We start from the raw sequence: 24,619 nt of genomic DNA, 5'->3' as shown, positions 1-24,619 counted from the left end.
GCACCTTTTCCTGGAGTCCAGTCTTATGAGAGCACAGACTGAGTGCTGGGGGTACACTCCCAGTCCTGCTGGTCTGGAGTACAGATATAGTTTAGATGTGTGGCTGCACTGCATGAACACTTTTGTGTGTGGCCTCTTTGATAGAAGACACAGCCAGGAATGGAATGAAAACCTGAAGGTCAGACGGAGGGGAATGAAGGAGTCCCAGAATTCTAATCATAAACATTCCAGTTGATATTGATATTTGTCAAGATAAGAGTAGAACATGTATTATAAGGAATCTTCAAAAAATCCATGGGAAATGTGCATTGTGAAAAAACTATGCATGGATTTCAAGACATTTTTTTGCAGCAAAGACAGGATCTAGTTTGAGGCACTAAGAAGGATAAGACATCCATTTGAAAAGAGCCCCTATCAGAGCAACATGAATTTTGCTAAAATATTAAAGCAAGAACAAACATCAAATTTATGGTGAAGACTGGGTAGAAGGATGGTCAAATCATTGATGCTTTACAAAAAGTTTATGGGGACAATGCCCCAAAGAAACCCGCAGTTTACAAATGGATAACTCATTTTAAGAAGGGATGAGATGATGTTGAAGATGAAGCCCACAGCAGCAGAACATCCACATCAATTTGTGAGGAAAAAATTAATCTTGTTCATGCCCTAATCGAAGAGCACCAACCTTTAATAGTAGAAACAATAGCTAACACAACAGACATCTCAGTTTGTTCAACTAACACAATTCTGACTAAAAAACTAAAGCTGAGCAAACTTTCCGCTCAACCAGTGCCAAAACCATTGCACCCAGTTCTGCTACAGGCAAGAGCTGAGCTTTCTCTATGGAAATTTTAAACAAGTGGGATCAAGATCCTGAGGCATTTCTTAGAAAGACTGTAACAAGAGATGAAACATGGTTTTACCATTATGATCCTGAAGATAACACACAAAGTAATGGCTACCAAGAGGTGGAAATGGTTCAGTCTAAGTAAAAGCAGATCGGTCAAGAGCATAGGTCATGGCAACAGTTTTTTGGGATGCTCAAGGCATTTTGCTTGTTGACTTTCTGAAGGGCCAAAGAATGATAACATCTGCTTATTATGAGATTGTTTTGAGAAAGTTAAGCAAAACTTTAGCAAAGCAACACCTGGGAAAGCTTCACCGAGTCCTTCCCCACCATGACAATGTCCATGCTCATTCTCATCAAATAAGGACAATTTTGCAAGAGTTTTGAGGGGAAATCATTAGGCATCCACCTCAAGGTCCTGGCTTGGCTCTTTTTTATCTTCTTTTTTTGTTTCCTAATCTTAACCACTTCCGTACCGCGCTCACCGGCCGCAAAACCTTGCCCACAGCCGGCACTCATAGTCCGAATTATAGTTTGTGCTGTGCATTAACGACAAATCCGTTTTGCTTTTGTGTGTTGAGGAAAGCTTTAAAGCACTGAAAGATTGTTTTACTTTACAGGCAGCTTTACTTGTAATGTAAATCAGAATAGGTAACATATACATATATGTTTTTATTATGTTATTTTTAAATGTTCACAATTTTATTTTGATAAATGAAAAATTAGAAAAGTCATATCACGGCTGTCGGCTAAAGTCGACGCTCAGCTGTGCACGTTCATCTGTGGCTGTCGACTATAGTCGACGCTGGTCCCAAAGTGGTTAAAAAATCTTTAAAGGGCACCCATTTATTTTTTAGATAATAATGTTAAAAAGACTATATTGACGTGGTTAAAGTCCCAGAACCCTCAGTTCTTTACAGATGGACTACATGGCTGGTATCATTGTTTACAAAAGTGTCTTAAAATTGATAGAACTTATGCATGCTGAGAAATAAAGTTTATATTTTTTATTTTTATCTTTTAATTCCATTTTTCCACAAACTTTTTGAAATCCCTTCATATTTAACAGTTTGTTACCTTTGACTGGTCACTTTTACATATTTAGGCATTTGGTATGTAGGCCTATATTTTTATCTTGCCCTGGGCCCCACAAATATCAGATGTGGGCCTACTCATGTCACTACGACACTCTCTTTTCCTCCTGCCTTTCCCATTCTGTCCTTTACGGCTAGAATGCCCCCAGACTTGCCCACCACCAACTCCCTCAACTTCTCACAGCTTCCCAAATACATTTTTTACCTGAAACTTTTTCCGTTTACTGCAAAAGAAGGTGCTGATTTCTCTCTCCTGCCCTTTCACAGCTGCCATGACTTCTCTTGTTAGGCCCCACCTAAAGAGTATGTAGCCACATATCTTCTAGCGCATACCTGCAGTCATTTTACTGTCTGTCCCGCCATTCTTCTGCCTTATATGTCTGGGAGTCTTCAGCCTGCTTATAACACTCATCAGCAGCTCCCCTGAGCCAAACCCTGCCTTAGCCTCTATGGAGAGATACTGTGGAAGAGCCCTCAGTTTTTTTGTTTTTTTTTTTCTTCTGATCAGACCTCTGGGTGAGTGATCCTTGTTCTTTGATGAGTTTCTAATCAAATACACGAGGGTCTCTTGACTCAGGTAAGGTTGGAAAATTAAGGACAGAACCAGAGATATCTAGAAACAGGTTTCAATTTCATTTAGTGGGAGAAAATAGAGCCCAGAGAAAAGGTTAGATGAATGCAGGGTCATTGGGTACAGGTCAAAGTTTAAGAAAAGACAGCCTCTGGGGTAGGGCTTCTAGTTTGTGAAGCATGTGGAAGTGGTTCCTAGAATGTGGAACTGCTTACCTCTTTTATAATACTATTGCATTGTGTTAAAATTATTTGTCTTTTAATTCTCTGTATCCCCTGGTAAACTATAAACTTTTTAAGGGCAAGGACTCTATCTTATTCACTGTTTAATCATTCACAACATTTCTGTTGAGAGACTTGTATGTGCCAGATACTGTAATTAACAACATCCCTGCCCTAGTGAAGCTTATCCTCTAGTGGGGAAAAAAAGCAATAAAAAATAAAAATAAAACTATATATACTAAGTGCTTAAAACAAAAATAAAGGAAGGATGGGTGCAGTGGCTCACTCCTATAATCCCAGCACTTTGGGAGGCCAAGACAAGAGGTTTGCTTGAGGCCAGGAGTTCAAGACCAGCCTGGACAACATAGGAAAACCCTGTTTCTAAGAAAAAAGGTTTTTTAAAAAATTAGCTGGACATGATAGCATGTGCCTGTAGTCCCAGCTACTCCGGAGGCTGAGGCAGGAGGACTGCTTGAGCCCAGGAATTCGAGGTTACAGTGAGCTGTGATCATGCCACTGCATTCCAGCCTGGGCAAGAGAGTGAGGCCCTGTCTCTATTAAATAAATAAATAGGATAAAGGGATAAAGAAGGGAGAGTGGTGGCTACTTAAATAGATAGTATAGTCAGGAAAGCTTCAAGGAGGTGATATTTGAGATGAGGCCTAAATGAAATGAGAGAGAAATGAAATGAAATGATCTCTGGGAAGATGTTCCAGGCAGAGGGAAAAGCAAGGGTCCTGAGTGGGAAAAAGTTTGTTTTGTCTAAGGATCAGTAGAAGCCTATAGTAGCTGGACCCTGGAAATTTTTTCTATAAGTACTAAAAAACTAGTGTAACCATTATTTTGTTTTTTTTGTGGGGTTTTTCTTTTAGGGAGGTTGGTTTTATTAGAGCCAGGGTCTTGCTCTGTCACCCAGGCTGGTCTCTAACACCTGGCCTTAAATGATCCTTGGAGATCCTCCTACCTCACCCTCTAAAAGCACTGGGAAGGCCAGACATGGTGTGGCTCACACCTGTAATCCTAGCACTCTGGGAGGCCCAGGCGGGTGGATTGCTCAAGGTCAGGAGTTCAAAACCAGCCTGAGCAAGAGCGAGACCCAGTCTCTACTATAAATAGAAATTATTTAATTGGCAACTAATAATTGCCCAATTATAATAATTGCCCAATAACTAATAATTGCTCAAATAAATTAATTAATTGGGCAACTAATATATATAGAAAAAATTAGCTGGACATGGTGGCACATGCCTGTAGTCCCAGCTACCCGGGAGGCTGAGGCAGCAGGATTGCTTGAGCCCAGGAGTTTGAGGTTGCTGTGAGCTAGGCTGACACCACAGCACTCACTCTAGCCTGGGCAACAAAGTGAGACTCTGTCTCAAAAAAGAAAATAATAAAAGCACTGAGAATACAGGTGTAAGCCACCTTGCCCAGCCCCCTCCTCCATATTGGGAGGTTTTAAGTAGCATGATCTGATCTACATTTTAAAAGATCAGTTTAGCTACTTACTGTGTGGAGAGTAGATTGTGGCTAGACAAAATTGGAATCAAGGAGACCAGCTAGCAGGCTATTGTAGTGGTCTGGCAAGTGATGTCAGTGGTTTGGACCAAATTAGGTTTTGGAAGTGGTAAGGAATAGGCAAATGCAGGATATATTTGTATTTCCAGTGTCTAGCATGGTGTCTGGGTAGACATTCAATAAATATTTGATGAATGAATTAAGAATTAATCCAACTAAATGAAGACTCTGAGCTGGAACTGAAATCATTCATCCTTAGAACATCCAGTAAAATCCCAACCTCTCTACAAACTGCCACTAACAAAGGATCAGTACTAGGATATATATTTGTTAATTCCTAAAAACCAATGGGGAGATGACAAATAACCTAATAAGAAAATGGGCAAAAAACATACACAACTAGGAATTTCACAGAAGAGGGAATATAAATGGCCAATAAATATATGAAAAGATATTCAACTTCATTAATAATCAGGGAAATTCAAACCACCATGAAATTTCATTTTATACCCAATAGATTGACTAAATACCAATTTAATACCAATCTTTGGCAAGGATAGGGTAGCAACCAAAATTCTTATTTATTTTGGTGGGTATAAGTATTAGAAAACAAACTGAGATTATCTATAGAAGTTGAAGCTATTCATATCTCACAATCCAGCAGTTCCCTTTTATACATATACCCTAAAGAAATTCTTGCCCATGTATACCAGGAGACATGTTCAGAAATGTTCAAAGCAGAATTTATAATAGCAAAAAGCTGGAAACAAATCTTAACACTCATTAACAGTAGAATTTGTCAACAAATTGGTGGGTTATTACACATCAATGAAAGTAAATAAACTACAGCAACATGAATGAATCTTAGAAACATAATGTTGAATGATAAAAGCAAGTCCAAGAAGTCTACAAATAATATCACTCAGAGTGGTTTAAAATAGGGGAAAGAACAAAATAAAAATATTTGGCAAAAATATTAAGAAAAACCAGGAAATGATTGATAAACATAAAATTCAGGGGTTACCATAGGAGAGAAGCATGTGAGGCTCCTCAGTGTTTTGTTTTGTTTTAATTTTAGAGACAGAGTTTTGCTCTGCTGCCCAGGCCGGAGTGTAGTGGCATCATCATAGCTCACTGCAACATCAAACTCTTGGGCTCAAGCAATCCTCTTGCCTCAGAGCTGTGAATAGGCACACGCCATCATACCCAGCTTGTTTTAAAAAAATTTTTTAGAGATGGAGTCTTGCTATGTTGCCCAGGCTCCTGGCCTCAAGGGAACCTCCTGCCTTGGCCTCCCAAAGTGCTAGGATTACTGGTATGAAGCACTAGCACTGTGCCTGGCCTCTCAGTAGTATTGGTTATATTTTTTTATTCTCTTAAATTGGGGGGGGGTGTTAATGGATGCCCAGTTTATCATTATATTTCATTATAATTTATATAAAATATCTGCTCTGGGAAGGCAAGGATTTTTGTCTTGCTTTGTTCATACCTGTGTTCCTAGCATCAAGAACAGTGCCTGGCACACAGTATATGCTCAATAAATATCTGTTGAACAAATAAATATACATTACTCACATTCTTTTTTTTTTTTTTTTTTTTTTTGAGACAGAGTCTCGCTTTGTTGCCCAGGCTAGAGCGAGTGCCGTGGCGTCCTAGCTCACAGCAACCTCAAACTCCTGGGCTCGAGTGATCCTTCTGCCTCAGCCTCCCGGGTAGCTGGGACTACAGGCATGCGCCACCATGCCCGGCTAATTTTTTATATATATATCAGTTGGCCAATTAATTTCTTTCTATTTATAGTAGAGACGGGGTCTCGCTCTTGCTCAGGCTGGTTTTGAACTCCTGACCTTGAGCAATCCGCCCGCCTCGGCCTCCCAAGAGCTAGGATTACAGGCGTGAGCCACAGCGCCCGGCCTACTCACATTCTTTTATATGATTCAAATAGTTCATTATTTTTTAAAAGAAGAAAAAACCCTACTTTAATCATGGTACTCCCAATGATTTCTTGAGTAACACCCCCAAAGCACAGGCAACCAAAGCCAAATTAGACAAATGGGATCACATTAAGCTAAAAAGCTCCTGCACAGCAAAGGAAACAATCAACAAAGGGAATAGACAGCCCAGAGAATAGGAGAAAATATTTGCAAATACTCATTTGATGAGGAATTAATAACTAGAAATATATAAGGAGCTCCAACAACTCAATACGAAAAAATCAATCCAATTAAAAAAACATGGGCAAAGGATTTGAACAAACATTTCTCAAAAGAAGACATATATCCTAGCACTCTGGGAGGCCAAGGCAGGCAGGTAGCTCCAGGTCAGGAGTTCGAAACCAGCCTGAGCGAGACCCTGTCTCTACCAAAGATAGAAAGAAATTAATTGACCAACTAAAAATATATATACAAAAAATTAGCTGGGCATGGTGGTGCATGCCTGTAGTCCCAGCTACTCGGGAGGCTGAGACAGAAGGATTGCTTGAGCTCAGGAGATTGAGGTTGCCGTGAGCTAGGCTGACGCCACATCATTCACTCTAGCCTGGGCAAGAAAGTGAGACTCTGTCTCAAAAAAAAAGAAGACATAAAAATGGCCAACTGGTATATGAAAAAAATGCTCAGCATCATTATTCATCAGAGAAATATGAATCAAAACTACAAAGAGGCCGGGCGCGGTGGCTCACGCCTGTAATCCTAGCACTCTGGGAGGCCGAGGCGGGCGGATTGCTCGAGGTCAGGAGTTCGAAACCAGCCTGAGCAAGAGCGAGACCCCGTCTCTACTATAAATAGAAAGAAACTAATTGGCCAACTAATATATATAGAAAAAATGAGCCGGGCATGGTGGCTCATGCCTGTAGTCCCAGCTACTTGGGAGGCTGAGACAGAAGGATCGCTTGAGCCCAGGAGTTTGAGGTTGCTGTGAGCCAGGCTGACGCCACGGCACTCACTCTAGCCTAGGCAACAAAGCGAGACTCTGTCTCAAAAAAAAAAAAAAAAAAAAAAAAAACTACAAAGAGAGGCCATGCATGGTGCCTCACACCTGTAATCCTAGCACTCTGGGAGTCCGAGGTGGTGGATCGCTCAAGGTCAGGAGTTGGAGACCAACTTGAGCAAGAGCAAGACCCCATCTCTACTAAAAATAGAAAGAAATTAATTGGCCAACTAAAAATATATAGAAAAAATTAGCCAAGCATGGTGGTGCATACCTGTAGTCTCAGCTACTTGGGAGGCTGAGGCAGAAGGATCACTTGAGCCCAGGAGATTGAGGTTGCTGTGAGCTAGGCTGACACCACAGCACTCACTCTAGCCTGAGCAACAAAGTGAGACTCTGTCTCAAAAAAAAACAAAATCAAAAAACAAACAAACAAAAAACTACAAAGAGATATCTCACCCCACTTAAAATGGCTTTTATAAAAAAGACAGGCGATAACAAATGCTAGTGAGGGTCAGACACAATGGCTCATGCCTGTAACCCTAGCACTCTTGGAGGCCGAGGCGGGAGGATTGCTTGAGCTCAGGAGTTCAAGACTAGCCTGAGCAATAGTGAGATACATGTGCGCGCACACACACACACATACACGCACACACACGTCTCTATCACAAAGAAAAAAACCAGCTGGGGGTTGTGGTATGCGCCTATAGTCCCAGCTACTTGGGAGGCTGAGGCAGGAGGATTGCTTGAGCCTAGGAGTTGAAGGTTGCAGTGAGCTACAATCATGTTACTATACTCTACCCAGGGTGGCAGAGTAAGACTCTGTTGCAAAAAAAAAAAAAAAATGCTAGTGAGGATGTGAAGTGAAGAAAGGGGAACTCTTGGATACTGTTGGTGGGAATGTAAATTAGTGCAACCACTATAGAGAACAGTATGAAGGTTCCTCAAAAAACTAAAACTAGAACTACCATATGACCCAGTAATCCCACTGCTGGGTATATATCTAAAGGAAGGGAAATTAGTATATCAAAAAGACATCTGCACTCTTATGTTTATTGCAGATCCACAATAGCCAAGATATGGAATCAACCTGTGTTCATCAAAAGATGAATGGATAAAGAAATTGTGGTACATATATGCAGTAGAATATTATAGAGCCATAATAAAGAATGAAATCCTGTCATTTGCAACAACATGGATGACACTGGAGAACATTACATTAAGTGAAATAAGCCAAGCACAGAAAGACAAATCTTGCATGTTCTCACTCACATGTGGGAGCTAAATATTAAAAACAATTGATCTCATGGAGACAGAGGGTAGAGTGATGGTTCCCAGAGGCTTAGAAGGGTATCAGGAAGAGAGGGATAAAGTAGGAATGGTTAATGGGTACAAAAATATAGTTAGATGGTTAGGTAGAATGAACAATATATATATTTTTTTGAGACATAGTCTAACTCTGTTGCCCGGGCTAGAGTACCATGGCATCAGCCTACCTCGCAGCAACCTCAAACTCCTTGGCTCAATCAATCCTTCTGCCTCAGCCTCCCGAGTAGCTGGGACAATAGGCATGCGCCACCATGCCCAGCTAATTTTTTCTATTTTTGGTAGAGATGGAGTGTCGCTCTTGCTCAGGCTGGTCTCGAATTCCTGAGCTCAAATGATCTGCCCACGTTGGCCTCCCAGAGTGCTAGGATTACAGGAATGAGCCACTGCGCCAGGCCTAATGAACAATATTTGATAGCACAACAAAGTGACTATAATCAACAGTAAGTTACAGTATGCTTTAAAATAACTAAAATCCATTGATTGCTCGAACATTAGAAAAAAAAATATAAAAAAATAAAAAATAAATAAAATAAAATAACTAAAAGAGTGGAATTAGAATGTTCCTAACATAAAAAAATGATAAATGCCTAAGGTGATAGATACCCCAATCACCCTGAATTGACTGATTAACATTGTATGCCTGTATCAAAACATCACGTGTACCCTATAAAGATATACAACTATTATGTACCCATAAAAATTAAAATGAATAAATTTTTAAAAAATCATGGTGCCCCTGATTTTTCTAGCTAAAAGTCCTATTACCTCCTCAACTCCTATTATTCATATAGCCTATTAAATCCTGCTGCATATTACAGTTATAAAAGTACATATCTTTCTTACTGATTACTAATTTATGAAGACAAAGGATTATATTGTCTCCTTTTTATACCCACTCACAATATGTAGTATAATACTTTGCACATAGTACATGCTCAATACATATTGGTTGACTACTTGAAGTCTTGGGAGACAAGGGCAGACCAGAAAGGCCAGATCTATGCTATTTAATATGTATTTCAAGGTGAAAGATACCTTAGTTATCATCTAGTGTTTCCTACATTTTGCAGATGAAAAAACTGAAGTCCAGAGAGGTAAAGTGATTTTCTCAAAGTTACATAACTAATTAGTAGTATTCTAAAATCTAGACTTCAGATCTCTAGCTTGCTATCCTTACCTTTTCACAATATATTACAATAACTTTTATTTTCTATGTTTTATGTCTATGTGTCTTCCTTGGCTTGGGAGGGACCTTCCAATGGCAGGGACCAAATCTGTTCACACAGATACTTAATCATGGCTTCTAAATATGTAGGACATGTATAAATTCCTCATACACATTCAAAGGAACTTTAAGTTCTTCCCCAGCAAAAACTTTTTTGGCCGTCCTTTTGCCACCAACTCTTCCACTGATCCCTCCCTCAGAAGCCTGGATACCAGTGATCCTTTCCCTTCCTTCATCTACTGATTTCTTTCTCCAGAAGTAGGGAGGTTTGTTGATGGCTCACAGTCCTGTCTTGGGGAGCTAACTTAGCAAGGAAAAGTAGAAAATCCATCAGTCAGTGCCCACCAGCCCATCACAGCCCAGGAGCTTGAAATTTAACAATCACAAATAAATACAGAAGCGTAAGATCTAAGAATAGTCCTTATTGGCAGTGCAAAGGTAACACTTCAACTTGTAGAAAATTGCCTGTTTATCAGAAAAAAAAAGAGAATCCTGGAAAGTTAACATCGGATAGAACCTTAGAGATCACCTACTGCTCTCCCTGATTTTTCCAAATGAGGAAACCGGAGCTTTGAGAGATGAAGTAACTTGCAGTTACTTAACTAGCTGGTAGCAGGGCTGGGAGTAGACTCCCAGTCTCCTGCTTCCAAGACAGCTGTTCTTTATGTACTGGCAACATGTCCATCTAGCAAAACATGTCATAAAGTAGCCTCATCCTAAGCCATCAGGAATGAAAACAAGTTATTCAAACCCTTCCTCTACTCTCTGGCAATATTTTTTTCCTCTGCATTTCTCTGTGGCTAGTCTGTCTCTCTCTGTCTCTCTCTCTTTTTGAGACAGAGTCTCACTTTCTTGCCCAGGCTAAAGTGAGTGCCGTGGCGTCAGCCTGGCTCACAGCAACCTCAATCTCCTGGGCTCAAGCGATCCTACTGCCTCAGCCTCCCGAGTAGCTGGGACTACAGACATGCGCCACCATGCCCGGCTAATTTTATAAATATATATATATATACACACATATGTATATACAAATATATATATATATATTTCAGTTGGTCAATTAATTTCTTTCTATTTTTGGTAGAGACGGGGTCTCGCTAAGACTGGTTTCGAACTCCTGACCTCTAGCCATCCGCCTGCCTCGGCCTCCCAGAGTGCTAGGATTACAGGTGTGAGCCACCCGCGCTGGCCTCTTTCTCTTTTTTAATCACTCTGTTTCTGTAAATCTCTCTCTCTCTGATTTGAAATTGAACTGTGGCCTGCCTGCACAATTCTCTCGATTTTCTTTTTTCTCTAAGCTACTGTGTTTCCCGTCCAAAGGCAAACGTGTATAAGCCAATCAAGACTCTCTTGGTGACCTTTGTGGAAAAGAATATTTGGAATTTCTGTATGAGAGAACCTGAACCTACTTCCTAGCCTATCCAGTCAATTAAAATGAGTCTCTGGCCCCCTTGAGGGTTGTTAACCAATCCTAAAAAAGAAAAGATCAATCTCAGTTCTCGTCACCGGTCTGGTAGGAAAAGAAACTGATTGATTGGAAAGGATAGTTCTGGCTCCACACCCTTTCCTTCCTGGACCACAGTTTTCCCTCTGTGAAATGAAGGAAGAACCCTTCCCCAAGTCCATAGTTAAGAAGATCCCTAGATCCTCAGCTAATCTTCTCTTGGACAATTTTTTGTTGTTTTCAAATTCACTCCTCTCCTCACATAACCTCCACCCTCTTTTTGTAGTCTCACTGCTCCTCTATAGATCTAATTTCTTGCTTGAAACCCTGTAGAACTGGCCCCCAGGATTCTCAACCTCCCCACAGATCTCCACTCACCAGCATGTCAAATAACTTGTTTTGTATGATTTAGGTAGGTAAAAAACTTTTTAAAGTGATAATTGAGTCTCTTTCAGAACAGACTATCTCAAGGACCTTGCAATAAAAGTCTCTAGGGAGCAGTGCAAAATTCAGTTGCAATGCTCCTAACTATAATAATCAAAGTGATGATGATGATGGTGATGATGAAGCTAGCAATTATTGAACTCTTACTGGGAACCAAGTACACTACTAAAAACTTCATGTATATTAACCCAATATTGGCTGTGGGGTAAGCACTATTATTATTCGCAATTTACAAAGGAAAAAATCGATTTAGAGGGATTAAACAGCTTGCCCAAGGTCACACAGCGATTTGGAAACCCAGTTCTGTCTGAATCCAGAGTCCACTGTTGTATGGGAGTAAGGGTGTATTAAACATTGCAGGCTTTAACAACTTTTGGGAGGAACCAGCTTCACAGCCCTGGAGGATGAGAAGCTGAGAGCCCAAAGGAATTCCGTTTTGGCGGGGATGGTGGTGTCTGGGGACCTTAGGAGATAAACTCAGATCCTTGCTAGCCTGTCTTCTCTTTTCTCCTAACAGTCTCAGTGTCTGGCACCGTTTAGTACCTGGGTAAATACCTGTTGATTGAGTCCCAAGGATCCCAGTCCTATTCTCCATTTACCCGCGCACTCCGGGCGCAGTCAACAAGTAGAACTGGAGAGAGATTGGGAAATTTCTCTCAAACCTGAGAGAATTCTAATCGAGCTGGAATCGTGAATTTAGGAAAGGCGCGGCGTCTCCCCCGCCTTCTCGCCCGCTTCTCCTATTTCTCCCCACTCCTTCCTCCTCCCTCTCAGGAGCTCAGGGCCATAAAAATGCAGATGGAGGATCGGTGTGAAATAACGGGCCCATATAAATCCCTCTGCCGCCCGCCTGCAAGATGGATTGGCCGCATTGAAATTCCTCCGCGAGGATAATTAAACTCGGGGCCTCATCCGGGCAAAATTACATTCCTGTAATGGCGTCGCTCGGGGTCCCGGGAAATTGCTCCGTGGGCTTTCAGCGGCGGTTTTTATCGCCGGCCGGGGTGTGCCTGGCTGCGGCTCGCCTCTCCTCCGGGACCGTAAAGCTGCTGCCATGATTTATCCTCCCCTTCTCCCAAATCCGATTAAATGGAGGAGCTCGGGGCCGGGGCGCTGCGGGGCCCGGGAGCCGGGAGGGGGCGGCGGGAAGGACGGGGCCAAGGAGGGGAGGACAAACGGCCCCTCAGAGGGTGGCGGATTTGGCTTTATTTACAGCCGCGGCTTTCTTTTTATTTTTTATTTTTTATAGGGGTTTGGTGAGCTTTTTCCCATCTTTCTCGTGCTACGTTCAAGCACGATGCCAGGGAGGCAGGGGTTTGGAACTAGGTAGGCCTTGCTGCCCTCTTCCAAAGGGCAGGTCGGGTCCCGTCTGGGAGACAGAGGCCTACAGGAAGAGATGAGGGCCAGGAAACTCCCCCACTTCCAACCACCAGCGGACGAACGACAGAAAGGGGACGAGAGAGAAGACAGGGCTTTCAGGAGAGCACTTCATGGGGGTACTGTTTATCCCAACTCTTGTAGGTGAGATTTGGGCATGCCTGGGGTGACTTCGCAACCTTACAGCAGGTTACAGGTGCCCATTATTGAGTCTGTCCCAGGCCTCAGGAAAGAGCTTCAGATCGTATGTAGCCCGTTTTCCGGCTCGGTGATGCTGGTTTTCTCATGGCTTATCACCAGAATAAGGAAAAGAGGGTAAAAAATGTGAGCCACCAGAAGCAGGTGGGGCATTTTGCTGACTATTATTGGCCCATTAAACCGGTTTCTCATGCAATGATGCCAGGGTCCCCGCGCGACAGAAGGCAGGAATCCCAAGACTTCATTTTCCTCCTGCTCCATTTTAGGCACTGAACACCAAGCCTGACGGTATGGTATTTAACACGAACTCAGATTTTTTTTTTTTTTGCAATGTGACTGCGCATGCTCGGAAAGGGGTCGGAAGTCCAAGATCCCAAACGCCCTGCAGACCAAACCGCAGTCCACGGTGAGGATCAGCTTGCTTTGCGGAGTTGGCCTCATTTCTGCACACGGTAGGCTCTGCCTGTAGTTTCTCCTCTCCAACGCCAGGTGGAGCAACTGGTCGGGTACCGCCACAGAGCTGGCAGGTGGCGCTATAGCACCCGAGCCGACACCCCCACGTTCAAATCGCTCTATCCGTGACTGAGCGACTCGTTGGCCCGGGCCACGCATGCGCCGAGCTTTCCTTTCGCTTTTCCCACCCCCCGCCCCTCTCTGTCTTCTCTGCGCTGGGAGCAGGTAAGGCCTTGGGGCCTCGTGCCCTCTCCTCGCCGCGCACGCGCGCGGGGCACCCCACCTCGCGCGGACGCTTTAAGGCTCTTACCTTGCTTACTCCCACCCAGGTTCTTGCGCCCTCCCTGGCTCCCGGTATCCCCGCGCCTTAGGCTGCCTCTTCCGCGTGCCGGTGACCTCCAACCGCGCGGGCCTGGCGCCATCTTGGATGTCTCGTCGGGGGAGGGTGCCGGGGAGCTGGTGAAAGTCAGATCCGGGAGTGCTCATTTTCGCCTGGTCCGACTCAGCCCTTGCAGCCGCTCTTTTCTCAACGTCTTGCCATTTCAGATTGTCACAATCCCCAGGCTCTCTCCTCCTGTCTCAGTTCTTTCCTCTTTTTCCTGACTCTTGCCGCCTTTATTCTGAAGTCTCAAATGGGAATAGTGGATTATCTAGAGCCACCAGTCCCTCTAGTCAGCACCCCTCAATTTAAAAAGTAGGCCATGCACGTGGTAGAAGCAAACAGAATAGCCAAAACATCCCTTCCCATCAGGCTGTGCCTGGGAGAGCCAAGGCAGAAGAGAGACTGATCTCTTTGGACCCCTGGTCGTTTCCCAGTACCTTTTTCTTACTTCCCTGGCACTCTGGTGAAGTTAGAAAAATCACAAGCTAGAGATGAGGGTTTCTGTTAGAGAAAGGCCCAAAAGGGTGGGGTAAGACCAACCTAGTGGGGCCAGCATGAGAGTCTGCACCTGCCACCTGTACTCTAGGATTTATGAATCTCCCCATATTCTGCCATTAGGAGGGAAAAAAGGTTTAAGGAAGGGAATGGTTAAGTTAGCATCCCCATATGTCTGTGATACATCTGCATTGATGAAGAAACCCATGATGATTTAGAAGCCCTGATTCTGGATAGTGCTTTTGCCCGAGGTGTAGGCTACCATATGCACACTTGCCATGGTTATGTGGCCAGTGATGGGATCTGCACTTTATTCGGGCTCTCATATTTGCCACCCTTTTTGTGCACTTGTCATGTGCCAACACCACATTAAACTCTCAACAAGTATTACTTGTAAATGAATAAATTTAATCCTAAAAACTATATTTTGTAAATGATAACACTGAGATTTAATTGCCTTGGAAAAAAGCCCTCACTTTTCTAAAAGCTTTAAAGAAGCATTGGATTTTGAGTCAAGAAAACCTGAATATCAGGTAGCAGAATTGGGTTAGAGTTAATATATAGGAAAAGATCAGAATTCTAGACAGTATGACATGATATGTTCATAGGAAAAAAGGAAGTAGAGTTTTAGACAGGACAAGAGTTGAAGACATACATTAATCTAAAAGTAATTAAGATCCTGGATTCAGAAGGATTATAACCTGAGACAGTCTGAGTCCAGTTCATTTACAGAAGTGGCATTTAACAGGCCCAAGCATTCACTGAGTATTTCAGTCTGTGGCATATTAGAAAGCATGTAACGGAGTAAGAATGAGTGAGTGAGTAAAAAAAAAAGAAAGCATTACTTAAAAGTGAAAATACTGGGTGGCAGGTGTGGTGGCTTTTACCTGTAATACCAGCACTTTGGGAGGCTGAGGCAGGAGGATCACTTGAGGCCAGGAGTTGAGACAGCCTGGGTAACATAGCAAGACCCTGTCTCTATAAAAAAATTAAAAATTAGCTGGGCATGGTGGCATCTGCCTATTTTCCCAGCTACTTGGGAGGCTGAGGCAAGAGGACCACTTGAGCCCAGGAGTTTTAGGTTACAGTAAGCTGTGATCAGCCTAATGCTTTCCAGCCTGGGCAATAGAACAAGACCCTGTCTCTTAAAAAGAAAAGTGAGATCTGAGTTCAGGTCGTGCCTCTGCCACTACTGTAGTTTCTAGACTGGTTTTAAGACAATGCTCTTAAAGTTAGGTGTACCTAACAATCATTTAGGAAACTTGTTTGAAATACAGGGTACTTGGGCCTTATCCCCATAGATCTTGACCAGGAAGGGGGTGGAGGGCAAGAATGTGTATTTTTAATACATACACCACCCATACCCAGATAGTTTTGGCTTAGGTGGTCTTCTCACTTTGCTTGGGAAAATGTTGCTTTTAGGTCTTTAACTCATCCTCCCTTCTCACGTAAATTCAGTTCTACTGACTTAGAACCAACAGTGTCAAGACTTGTTCAGAGCTCAGGATTACACAGTTTAGTATGCCATAGTATGATGGTGAAAATGCATAATAGTTTAACAGTCATTGCTAAACATAATAATGGCAGAGATCCTCCATCTGCCTTATCCAGTTAATTAATGTAGGAAATTGAAGTGTTTTGAAGAATCATGTACTTCTCCTCGGTAATTCAGTAAAGATTGTTGGAGACCTTCTAGTGTCTTGGCTTTCAACAAATATCTCCCAAGAGTACAATGACTCTAGTCTTTAAAGGGCAACATTTTGAGCCCCAGACAACAAGGTCCAGAGAAGAGTTCTTTTTTAATAGAATCTGAAAAAGGCAAAGGACACTCTGGGAAAATTCCTCTGGCTACTGCAAATCGTGAGGCTAAGGAAATGGATACCAGGTCCTAAAGCTGAGACCAAGTGACTACTTGTTCAGACCAGAGGAAATCACTTGATTATAAGGTATAAGGAAATCTTGAGAGTTGTTTGGGGTTTCTATAGGAAAATCATGACTTCAGGGTTCTAATTCCACCTTTGCTGATGACTTAAGATCAGTCACTCTGCTTTCTAGGCAGTTAGCTTTCTTAACTTTCTTAACACCTTTAATAAGGGTGTAGTTTAGTGAACAAGGACAATGTTTATAATACTGTTTCTGTAATTCCAGTTCTCCTGCCACAGCCCCTCACCCCCTGAAAATGTACGCCTGCTCAAAGTTCGTCTCCACCCCCTCTTTGGTAAGTACCTCCTTTTTTTCTGTGAGAGTTTCAAAGCAGGGGCCAATTTGTCTCTTCCTTACTATCAGACCCTGTTCTTCACAGCTGAACTGGAGGAAAGTGAATGAGATTCTTGAATGCCCTTTGCTGTATAGCCTAACAGAATAGAATGAATGCTTGCTAGATGCTACCCTAACCCCGTATCCCTTAGAGAGTAGTTAACTGTTCTTATCCAACTGTCTTAGGAGAAGAGTATAGATGAGAGTCTAAACTAAGATAGGTTATTCCTGATCCTGAAACTGTATGTTCCCTGTAAACTGGAACCCAGCCAGAGGTGGTAAACTTAAAGTAGATTATATAACTTGGGCTGAGTGCACAGTGTGTAGGATCTTGTCCTGACTGAGCCATAGCTAGGAGCTCATTCTCGGACTTAAATTTGGGTGGGAAACTAAAATACATATAAATACATATTGAAAAAGTATTTGGGCCGGGCGCGGTGGCTCACGCCTGTAATCCTAGCACTCTGGGAGGCCGAGGCGGGCGGATTGCTCAAGGTCAGGAGTTCAAAACCAGCCTGAGCAAGACCCCGTCTCTACCATAAAAATAGAAAGAAATTAATTGGCCAACTAATATATATAATATAAAAATCAGCCGGGCATGGTGGCTCGTGCCTGTAGTCCCAGCTACTCAGGAGGCTGAGGCAGGAGGATTGCTTGAGCCCAGGAGTTTGAGGTTGCTGTGAGCTAGGCTGACGCCACGGCACTCACTCTAGCCTAGGCAAGAAAGCGAGACTCTGTCTCAAAAAAAAAAAAAAAGAAAAAGTATTTGACTCGGAAGCCGTAGTGTGGAAGAAATTAAAAATTATCAGATACTGGAGATGGTTGGTTCATCCATAAATAAAAAGGAGTGATGCTATTAGTAGGTACCATTTATTGAGCACTTACCGTGTGTCTAGCACTGAGTTTACCTATTTGTATATATAATCTCATTTAGTCCTCAAATCAGCCCTGAGAGAGATTATTCCCATTTGATAGATGAGAAGACAGGCTTTAAAAGATTTAAGTGACTTGTCCAGAGATCACACAGCTGATAGTTAGGATTTGAATGTTAGCCTATCTGACTTTCCAGCCCTGGCTAGAGACACTGGCTTGAGGTTAGTCAGAAGAGGCTACCAGGAGGGGGTAAATTTTGAGCATGGATCTTTGTGCCTATTTTCTAGAAGGATGTGTTCAGGGAAAGATGCCCAATTATTGGCTTCCTCTTGTGGGCTTGCCATTACTGATAAGCCCTCGACTTAGATAGTTCAACTTATAATTTCTTGACTTTACAATGATACAAAAGTGATAGACATTTAGTAGAAACCATACTTTGAGAATACTTTAAACCATACTTCAAGAATTTTGATCTTTTCCCAGGCTAAGAGTGATAAGATAGTATAATACTCTGTCACAATGCTGGGCAGTGGCAGTGAGCCATAGCTTCCAGTCCACCACTGCTATTAATAATACTCTACAGTGTACTATGTTGCCAAATGATTTTGCCCAACTGTAGGCTAATTTAAGCACATTTAAGATTAGGCAAGGCTAAAGTCTACTGTTTGCTAGGTTTCGTGTTTTAAATGCATTTTCAACTTATGATGGATTTATCTGAACATAACCCCATGATAAGTTGAGGAGCATCTATATATATATATCTCCTTTGTTGAGTGAAGCAAATGCTTCTGAGGCTAAGATTTCATATTCTCAAGGGCTGTAAAAGGGTACACCAAGGGTTGATAAGATAATCTCTTATGGCCCAAAAAGAAATAGACTTGGTTTCCTTAAAGTAAAGCCTGAGAAGCAAGAGAACTGGTATGGTTCTTGAATCTAGATTTTGCTAAAAGTAAGAATAAATGATCCAAGATTCTGATTTTTCTTTTTTTTCTTTTTTTCTTTTTTTTTTTGAGTCAGAGTCTCACTTTGTTGCCCAGGCTAGAGTGAGTGCCGTGGCGTCAGCCTAGCTCACAGCAACCTCAAACTCCTAGGCTCAAGCAATCCTCCTGCCTCAGCCTCCCGAGTAGCTGGGACTACAGGCATGTGCCACTATGCTAATTTTTTCTATATATATTAGTTGGTCAATTAATTTCTTTCTATTTATAGTAGAGATGGGGTCTCGCTCTTGCTGGTTTCGAACTACTGACCTTGAGCAATCCGCCCACCTTGGCTTCCCAGAGTGCTAGGATTACAGGCGTGAGCCACGCGCCCGGCCCCAAGATTCTGATTTAAGTGTGAAAATGGAAAGGGAATCAGAAGAGAGAGAAGACCCTTTCTGATGATGTAACAACTTAGCATGGTTCTAAAACTCCTCTCCACAGCCTTCCTTGACCTTCCTGCCCTTGTGTCATTCCTGCTAGGTCAAGAGCACCTCTCAGCTGCTGAGTCGACCATTGTCTGTAGTGGTGCTGAAACGACCAGAAACACTGACAGATGAGGTATCTCACTGGTGGAGTTGGGACTGTGGTGTCAGGGTGAGGGCTAGGGAGGGTTACCTGCCAGAACCAGTAGGGGGAGTGCTGGGGACACACAGCTTAAAATTAGTAAAGTATAAAGGCCATTGGTTTTAGGCAGAGATGGAGGACAGTTAATACAATGTGTGTTCTAGTGCTCCAGCTTTTGCCACTGGCAGCACAAGCCCCTATGCTCCTAACTGCCATTACTTGGCCTACTTAGTCTACTGACTTCAGTTGGGAGCATCTAGTCTCAGGAAGATGATCTTCTTGATCTTTCTGACCGAAAACAGGTCAGAGCCTCAACCTTACAGTTCTAAACCGCACCTGAATTGTGAAGGCATTTGAAGTCCACCTCCTACATTAAAAGGTTCTTTTTGCCAGCATGTGAGAGCGTTTTCTAGGGAGTTAAATGATTTTCCATTTGAGGGAGAAACCTTGGGATTTGGCAGCATAAAGGGTTGAAATGGTACAAAAGTTTCCAAAGCAAAAGGGTTTCCAAAAAACTTTACCTTGTACCTGCCTCTTCTTCACAGAACCTCAGGATCCTGGCAGTCTCACGTCCCCTGACCTCAGTTGTCCCTAGCCACAGCTTCCAAACCAGCACCATTTCAAGGGACATCGACACAGCAGCCAAGTTCATTGGGGCTGGGGCTGCCACAGTTGGGGTGGCTGGCTCTGGGGCTGGGATTGGGACCGTGTTTGGGAGCCTCATCATTGGTTACGCCAGGTAAGCTGTCAGACCGTCCATTGGCTCTCTGATATGCTTTCTGAAGGTCTGGGCAGAAATATTTGGGGGTCTAAAGCTACACTATTCTGTATCTTAGCAACTAGCTACATGTTGCTATTTTGAATTTAAATTTTAATTAATTAAAAATACATACAGTTTAGGTTTTCAGTCATACTATTTCAAGAGCTCAGTAGCCACATGTGGCTAGAGGCTACCATATTCAATAGAGCAGATAAAGAATGTTTATATTGTTGAAGAAAGTTCTATGGAACAGCTTTGGTCTAGAGCAGGGATTGGGACACTAAGGCCCAAAGGCCAAATTTGGGCCACAGCCTGGTTTTGTATGGTTGAGATAAGAATTATTTTTCTATTGTTTTTTAGAGACAGGGTCTTGCTCTGTTGACCAGGCTGGAGTGCAGTGGCATCATCATAGCTCACTGTAGCCTCCAAATCCTGGGCCCAAGGGATCCTCCTGCCTCAGCCTCCCAAGTACTGGAACTAAAGGTGCCTGCCACCACACCCAGCTAATTTTTTGGGTTTTGTAGAGACACGGTCTCACCATTGCCCAGGCTTTAAAGGTTTTGTTTTGTTTTTGTTTTTGGGGTTTTTTTTTTTAAGCAATAGAGACCATATGTGGCCCACAAAGCCTAAAATATTTACTGTCTGGTCCTTACAGAAAGAGCATGTCATCCCTGGTCTAAAGCATCAGTGAACATGATGGCTTACTGTTTTTCCCCATCTCTGGGAATTCACCTCTGTCACCCCTGGGAAAACTGGCTCTGCAGTCAGGCCCTACTCCCTACACCTGAGACTGTTTAGACCCTACCAACTGTGGACAACTCACTGTTCAAACTAAATTAATCCCCTAGAGACAAGCAAGTTCTTTTTTTGTCTTTGGGGAGATAGGGTTATTTTTTAGGGTTTGTAGTTAAAAAGAAGCCTGACTGCTTCTGTACCCACAATTCTGTTAAAAGCTAGTGTTGCTTTACTTTAACTGTCAAGACTTCAGAGGGCAGAGGAAGGGAAATAACAAACTACATTTTGACTTTCAAAGGGGGCTGGTGAGGGGTCCTTTATCAACTATTTTAACTCATAGACCATGTGTAGCTTTTTTTTTTTTTTTTTTTTTAAAGACAGAATCTCACTCTATTGCCCGGGCTAGAGTGCCATGGCAACTGTCTAGCTGTGATAGAATCTCACTTTATTGCCTGGGCTAGAGTGCCGTGGCATCCGCCTAGCTCACGGCAACCTCAAACTCCTGGGCTCAAGCAATCCTACTGCCTCAGCCTCCTGAGTAGCTGGGACTACAGGCATGCACCACCATGCCTGGCTAATTTTTTCTATATATATTAGTTGGCCAATTAATTTCTTTCTATTTATAATAGAGACTGGGTCTTGTTCTTGCTCAGGCTGGTTTTGAACTCCTGACCTTGAGTGATCCTCCTACCTCGGTTTCCCAGAGTGCTAGGATTACAGGCATGAGCCACTATGCCCAGCTTCCATGTGTAGCTTTTTTTTTTATTTTTATTTTTTTTTTTTTGAGACAGAGTCTCGCTTGTTGCCCAGGCTAGAGTGAGTGCCATGGCGTCAGCCTAGCTCACAGCAACCTCAAACTCCTGGGCTCAAGCAATCCTACTGCCTCAGCCTCCCGAGTAGCTGGGACTACAGGCATGCGCCACCATGCCCGGCTAATTTTATATATATATATTAGTTGGCCAATTAATTTCTTTCTATTTTTTTATAGTAGAGACAGGGTCTCGCTCAGGCTGGTTTTGAACTCCTGACCTTGAGCAATCCGCCTGCCTCGGCCTCCCAGAGTGCTAGGATTACAAGCGTGAGCCACCACGCCCGGCCCCATGTGTAGCTTTTTAAAGGCCAAAATCTTTTACTGTTTTCAAATGAGAGAGTGTAGTCTGTCTCTCTGACTCTTGACCTCTGGAACAGTGTTTTTTTCTAATTGTGTTGTATAAAGTCCTAGGATTCTGAGGATGTGCCCCAGAGACTGCCTTAGAGAATGAAGGGGAGCCCAAACAACCCTTTAAAATTTTCCACTTTTGTACCATTGCAGTTTGGCTTTTATGTGTTTCCTGTTTGGGGGTCTTGTTGCTTGAAGTGTGAAAGCACTGCTCCAATAATCTCGTCATTCTGGATGCCTCCTCCATCCTCCATTCCTGGATATTATTAAGTGTCTAGGCTGAGAAGTCTTAAGTTATGGTAATAACTTACCCCTAGAGAAAGTAATGATTGTACCTAGGCCATGTTATAGGATTTTAGATTGTCCATTCAGTCCCTGTGGAACCCTTGATGCATCAGGGCAAGAATTTGGGCATGATGATGTCACCCTGAAAGTCTCCTTAAATAAGACAATCTTGAAGAGGGGAATTCTCCCTGAGTCTACCTTAGATTAGATGTTTGTCATTTTCTTTGTTTGAACTAGAAATTCAGTCTTTTCTCCTCTTCTTCCAGGAACCCTTCTCTGAAGCAACAGCTCTTCTCCTACGCCATTCTGGGCTTTGCCCTCTCAGAGGCCATGGGGCTCTTTTGCCTGATGGTGGCCTTTCTCATCCTCTTCGCCATGTGAAGGAGCCGTCTCCACCTCCCATAGTTCTTTCTCCCGTGTCTCGTCTGCCCTGTGTGTTCCTTTTCCTGTACCTCCCCAGGCAGCCTGGGGAAAGTGGTTGGCTCAGGGTTTGACAGAAGAAAGGTAAATAAATACTGTATTAATAAGATGTTTCTTGAGTCTCCTGTGTATATTTCTTTTCCACAGTTGGCTGAGTGACTTGGTGAGAGTAAAAGGCCCTTGAGGGTGGTGATGGATCTAAACTCAACATGGGTCTGCCTAGCCTCCCTTGTTAATTATCTGTTTCAGTGAAGCTTTATTCAAAATAGCTCTCCTTTTTAATAACTCTCCCTTGCCTTGGAGGATTGGGGTCAGTAGCACCTTAACAGTGCTAGCTTAAAATGTTGACTAATGGGCTTTCTGTTTCCACTGTCGACTGTCCTGGTTCAAGCCCTTATTGTCACCCTCCTAGTCTATTTTATTGTTTGTTTGTTTGTTTTGTGTTTTTTTGAGACAGAGTCTCGCTTTGTTGCCCAGGCTAGAGTGAGTGCCATGGCGTCAGCCTAGCTCACAGCAACCTCAAACTCCTGGCTCAAGCAATCCTCCTGCCTCAGCCTCCCAAGTAGCTGGGACTACAGGCATGCGCCACCATGCCCGGCTAATTTTTTTTTTGTATATATATTAGTTGGCCAATTAATTTCTTTCTATTTATAGTAGAGACGGGGTCTCGCTCTTGCTCAGGCTGGTTTTGAACTCCTGACCTCGAGCAATCCGCCCGCCTCGGCCTCCCAGAGAGCTAGGATTACAGGCGTGAGCCACCGCGCCCGGCCCTAGTCTATTTTAATAACCTCTTAGCTGGCTTCTGCCTCCAGTCTCTTCCCTCTAGCATTTACTTATACTCACCATTGGCAGGTGATCCTCTTAAGCACAGGACTAGTTTTGTCATTTACCAATTCTAAAACAGTGTGACTTCACCTTTATCTGTTATTATTCCTATATGCCCTGCCCAAAGTGGACTGTCATTTTTTTCAAATGCTTTCCTGTCCTTATGTTCCAGCCTTGTCCCTTCTCTACCCATCTTTAGTTTCTTATTTTAAATCTTTGCTCACTTTCCTCTTTTTCAAACTCTTATCCTTAAAGACTTTGATTAAGTGCAACCTCCTTGAAGGTATTTTCTGTTTTTCATCCTCAAATGAACGTTAACCTCTGTAAAGGACCATAGAGCATCCTTTATAATATAATAATTTGAAATACTTAGGGTCTATGATAAAATGTGGATATGTGTGCACATGAGTGCTTTATCTTCTAAGTTAGATTGTCAGTTTCTTGAAGCAGAGACTACTTCATGTTCATCTTTGTATTTCTAAAAGTATCTAGCATGCTATACCTCAAAAAGTGCTTAAATTTTTCATTTAATCATCTCATCCAACCCCCTCACTTCACAAGTGAGGAAACTGAGCCTTTAAGAGGTCAAAGGATTCTCTCAGAGGCATTTACTGGCAGAGATGGAACTAGAGCCAGGGTCATCTCTTGCAGTCCAGAGTGTAAGACTATTGGTCTTGTGGGAGTCTCTCTAAGCTTAGTGTTGCTGGCAACTGTTACAGCATTTTCCCAAGTAGGGAGGAAAGGGTAGAGAGTAAGCAAGGATAAACCTTTTCTCTTAAGAGTGCCTCAAGAGGGACTTTGTACTGTAGAATCAGTATAAAGATGAGAAATTACTTATATTTTCTAAAGGCTTGATAAACTTTCAATAAGCTTTATCTTACACATACTTGAAAAATGGTATACATGATTGTTCTTTCAGAAAAGATAATGTAGGTGACCACATAGTATTACTTTTGGTCCAGTGAGTGACTAAAATTAAAACCCAGGGCAGGGACTTGACCCCAGAATAAACTGAAGCTCAGGAAGCAGGTCACTCCAAATCATTCCCCCTTGCCTTTTTTTTATTGTGCTCAAGGGTTGAAAGGGGACCTGTCTGCAGTTTGCTTCCTGATTGCTATATTGTCTTCAAATAACTACTTTCTGGGTTGTGAACCTCACAAGATCAGATCCTAACTTCTGTCTCTTCTAGCCAAGAGTTGGTGGGAAGTATTAATATTTACATATTTGGAGATGAGAAATAGC

At 42.8% G+C, this 24,619-nt stretch overlaps 1 protein-coding gene and 1 long non-coding RNA gene across 2 annotated transcripts in view; one reads left to right on the top strand and one right to left on the bottom strand.

The window, feature by feature from the left end:
* The window catches only part of LOC105871006 (uncharacterized), a 50,554-nt gene extending 36,379 nt beyond the window's left edge, over positions 1–14,175 (bottom strand). Inside the window, exon 1 of the long non-coding RNA XR_012921446.1 lies at positions 13,954–14,175. This is a non-coding gene — a long non-coding RNA (uncharacterized LOC105871006). The remainder of the gene's footprint in view (positions 1–13,953) is intronic.
* On the top strand, positions 13,804–22,665 carry ATP5MC2 (ATP synthase membrane subunit c locus 2). The gene is made up of 5 exons (XM_012764061.3): positions 13,804–13,868; positions 16,669–16,738; positions 19,110–19,187; positions 19,739–19,932; positions 22,399–22,665. Exons 2-5 carry the CDS (start codon positions 16,700–16,702, stop codon positions 22,511–22,513), a joined length of 426 nt encoding a protein of 141 aa, XP_012619515.2. The 5' UTR covers positions 13,804–13,868; positions 16,669–16,699; the 3' UTR covers positions 22,514–22,665.
* Positions 22,666–24,619: the final 1,954 nt, after the last annotated feature.

The sequence above is a fragment of the Microcebus murinus genome, chromosome 10 (assembly GCF_040939455.1).
Source record: "Microcebus murinus isolate Inina chromosome 10, M.murinus_Inina_mat1.0, whole genome shotgun sequence".
Lineage (NCBI taxonomy): Eukaryota > Metazoa > Chordata > Mammalia > Primates > Cheirogaleidae > Microcebus > Microcebus murinus.
The sequence above is the reverse complement of the archived record's forward strand: the minus strand, read 5'-3'. Positions and strand labels throughout refer to the sequence as shown.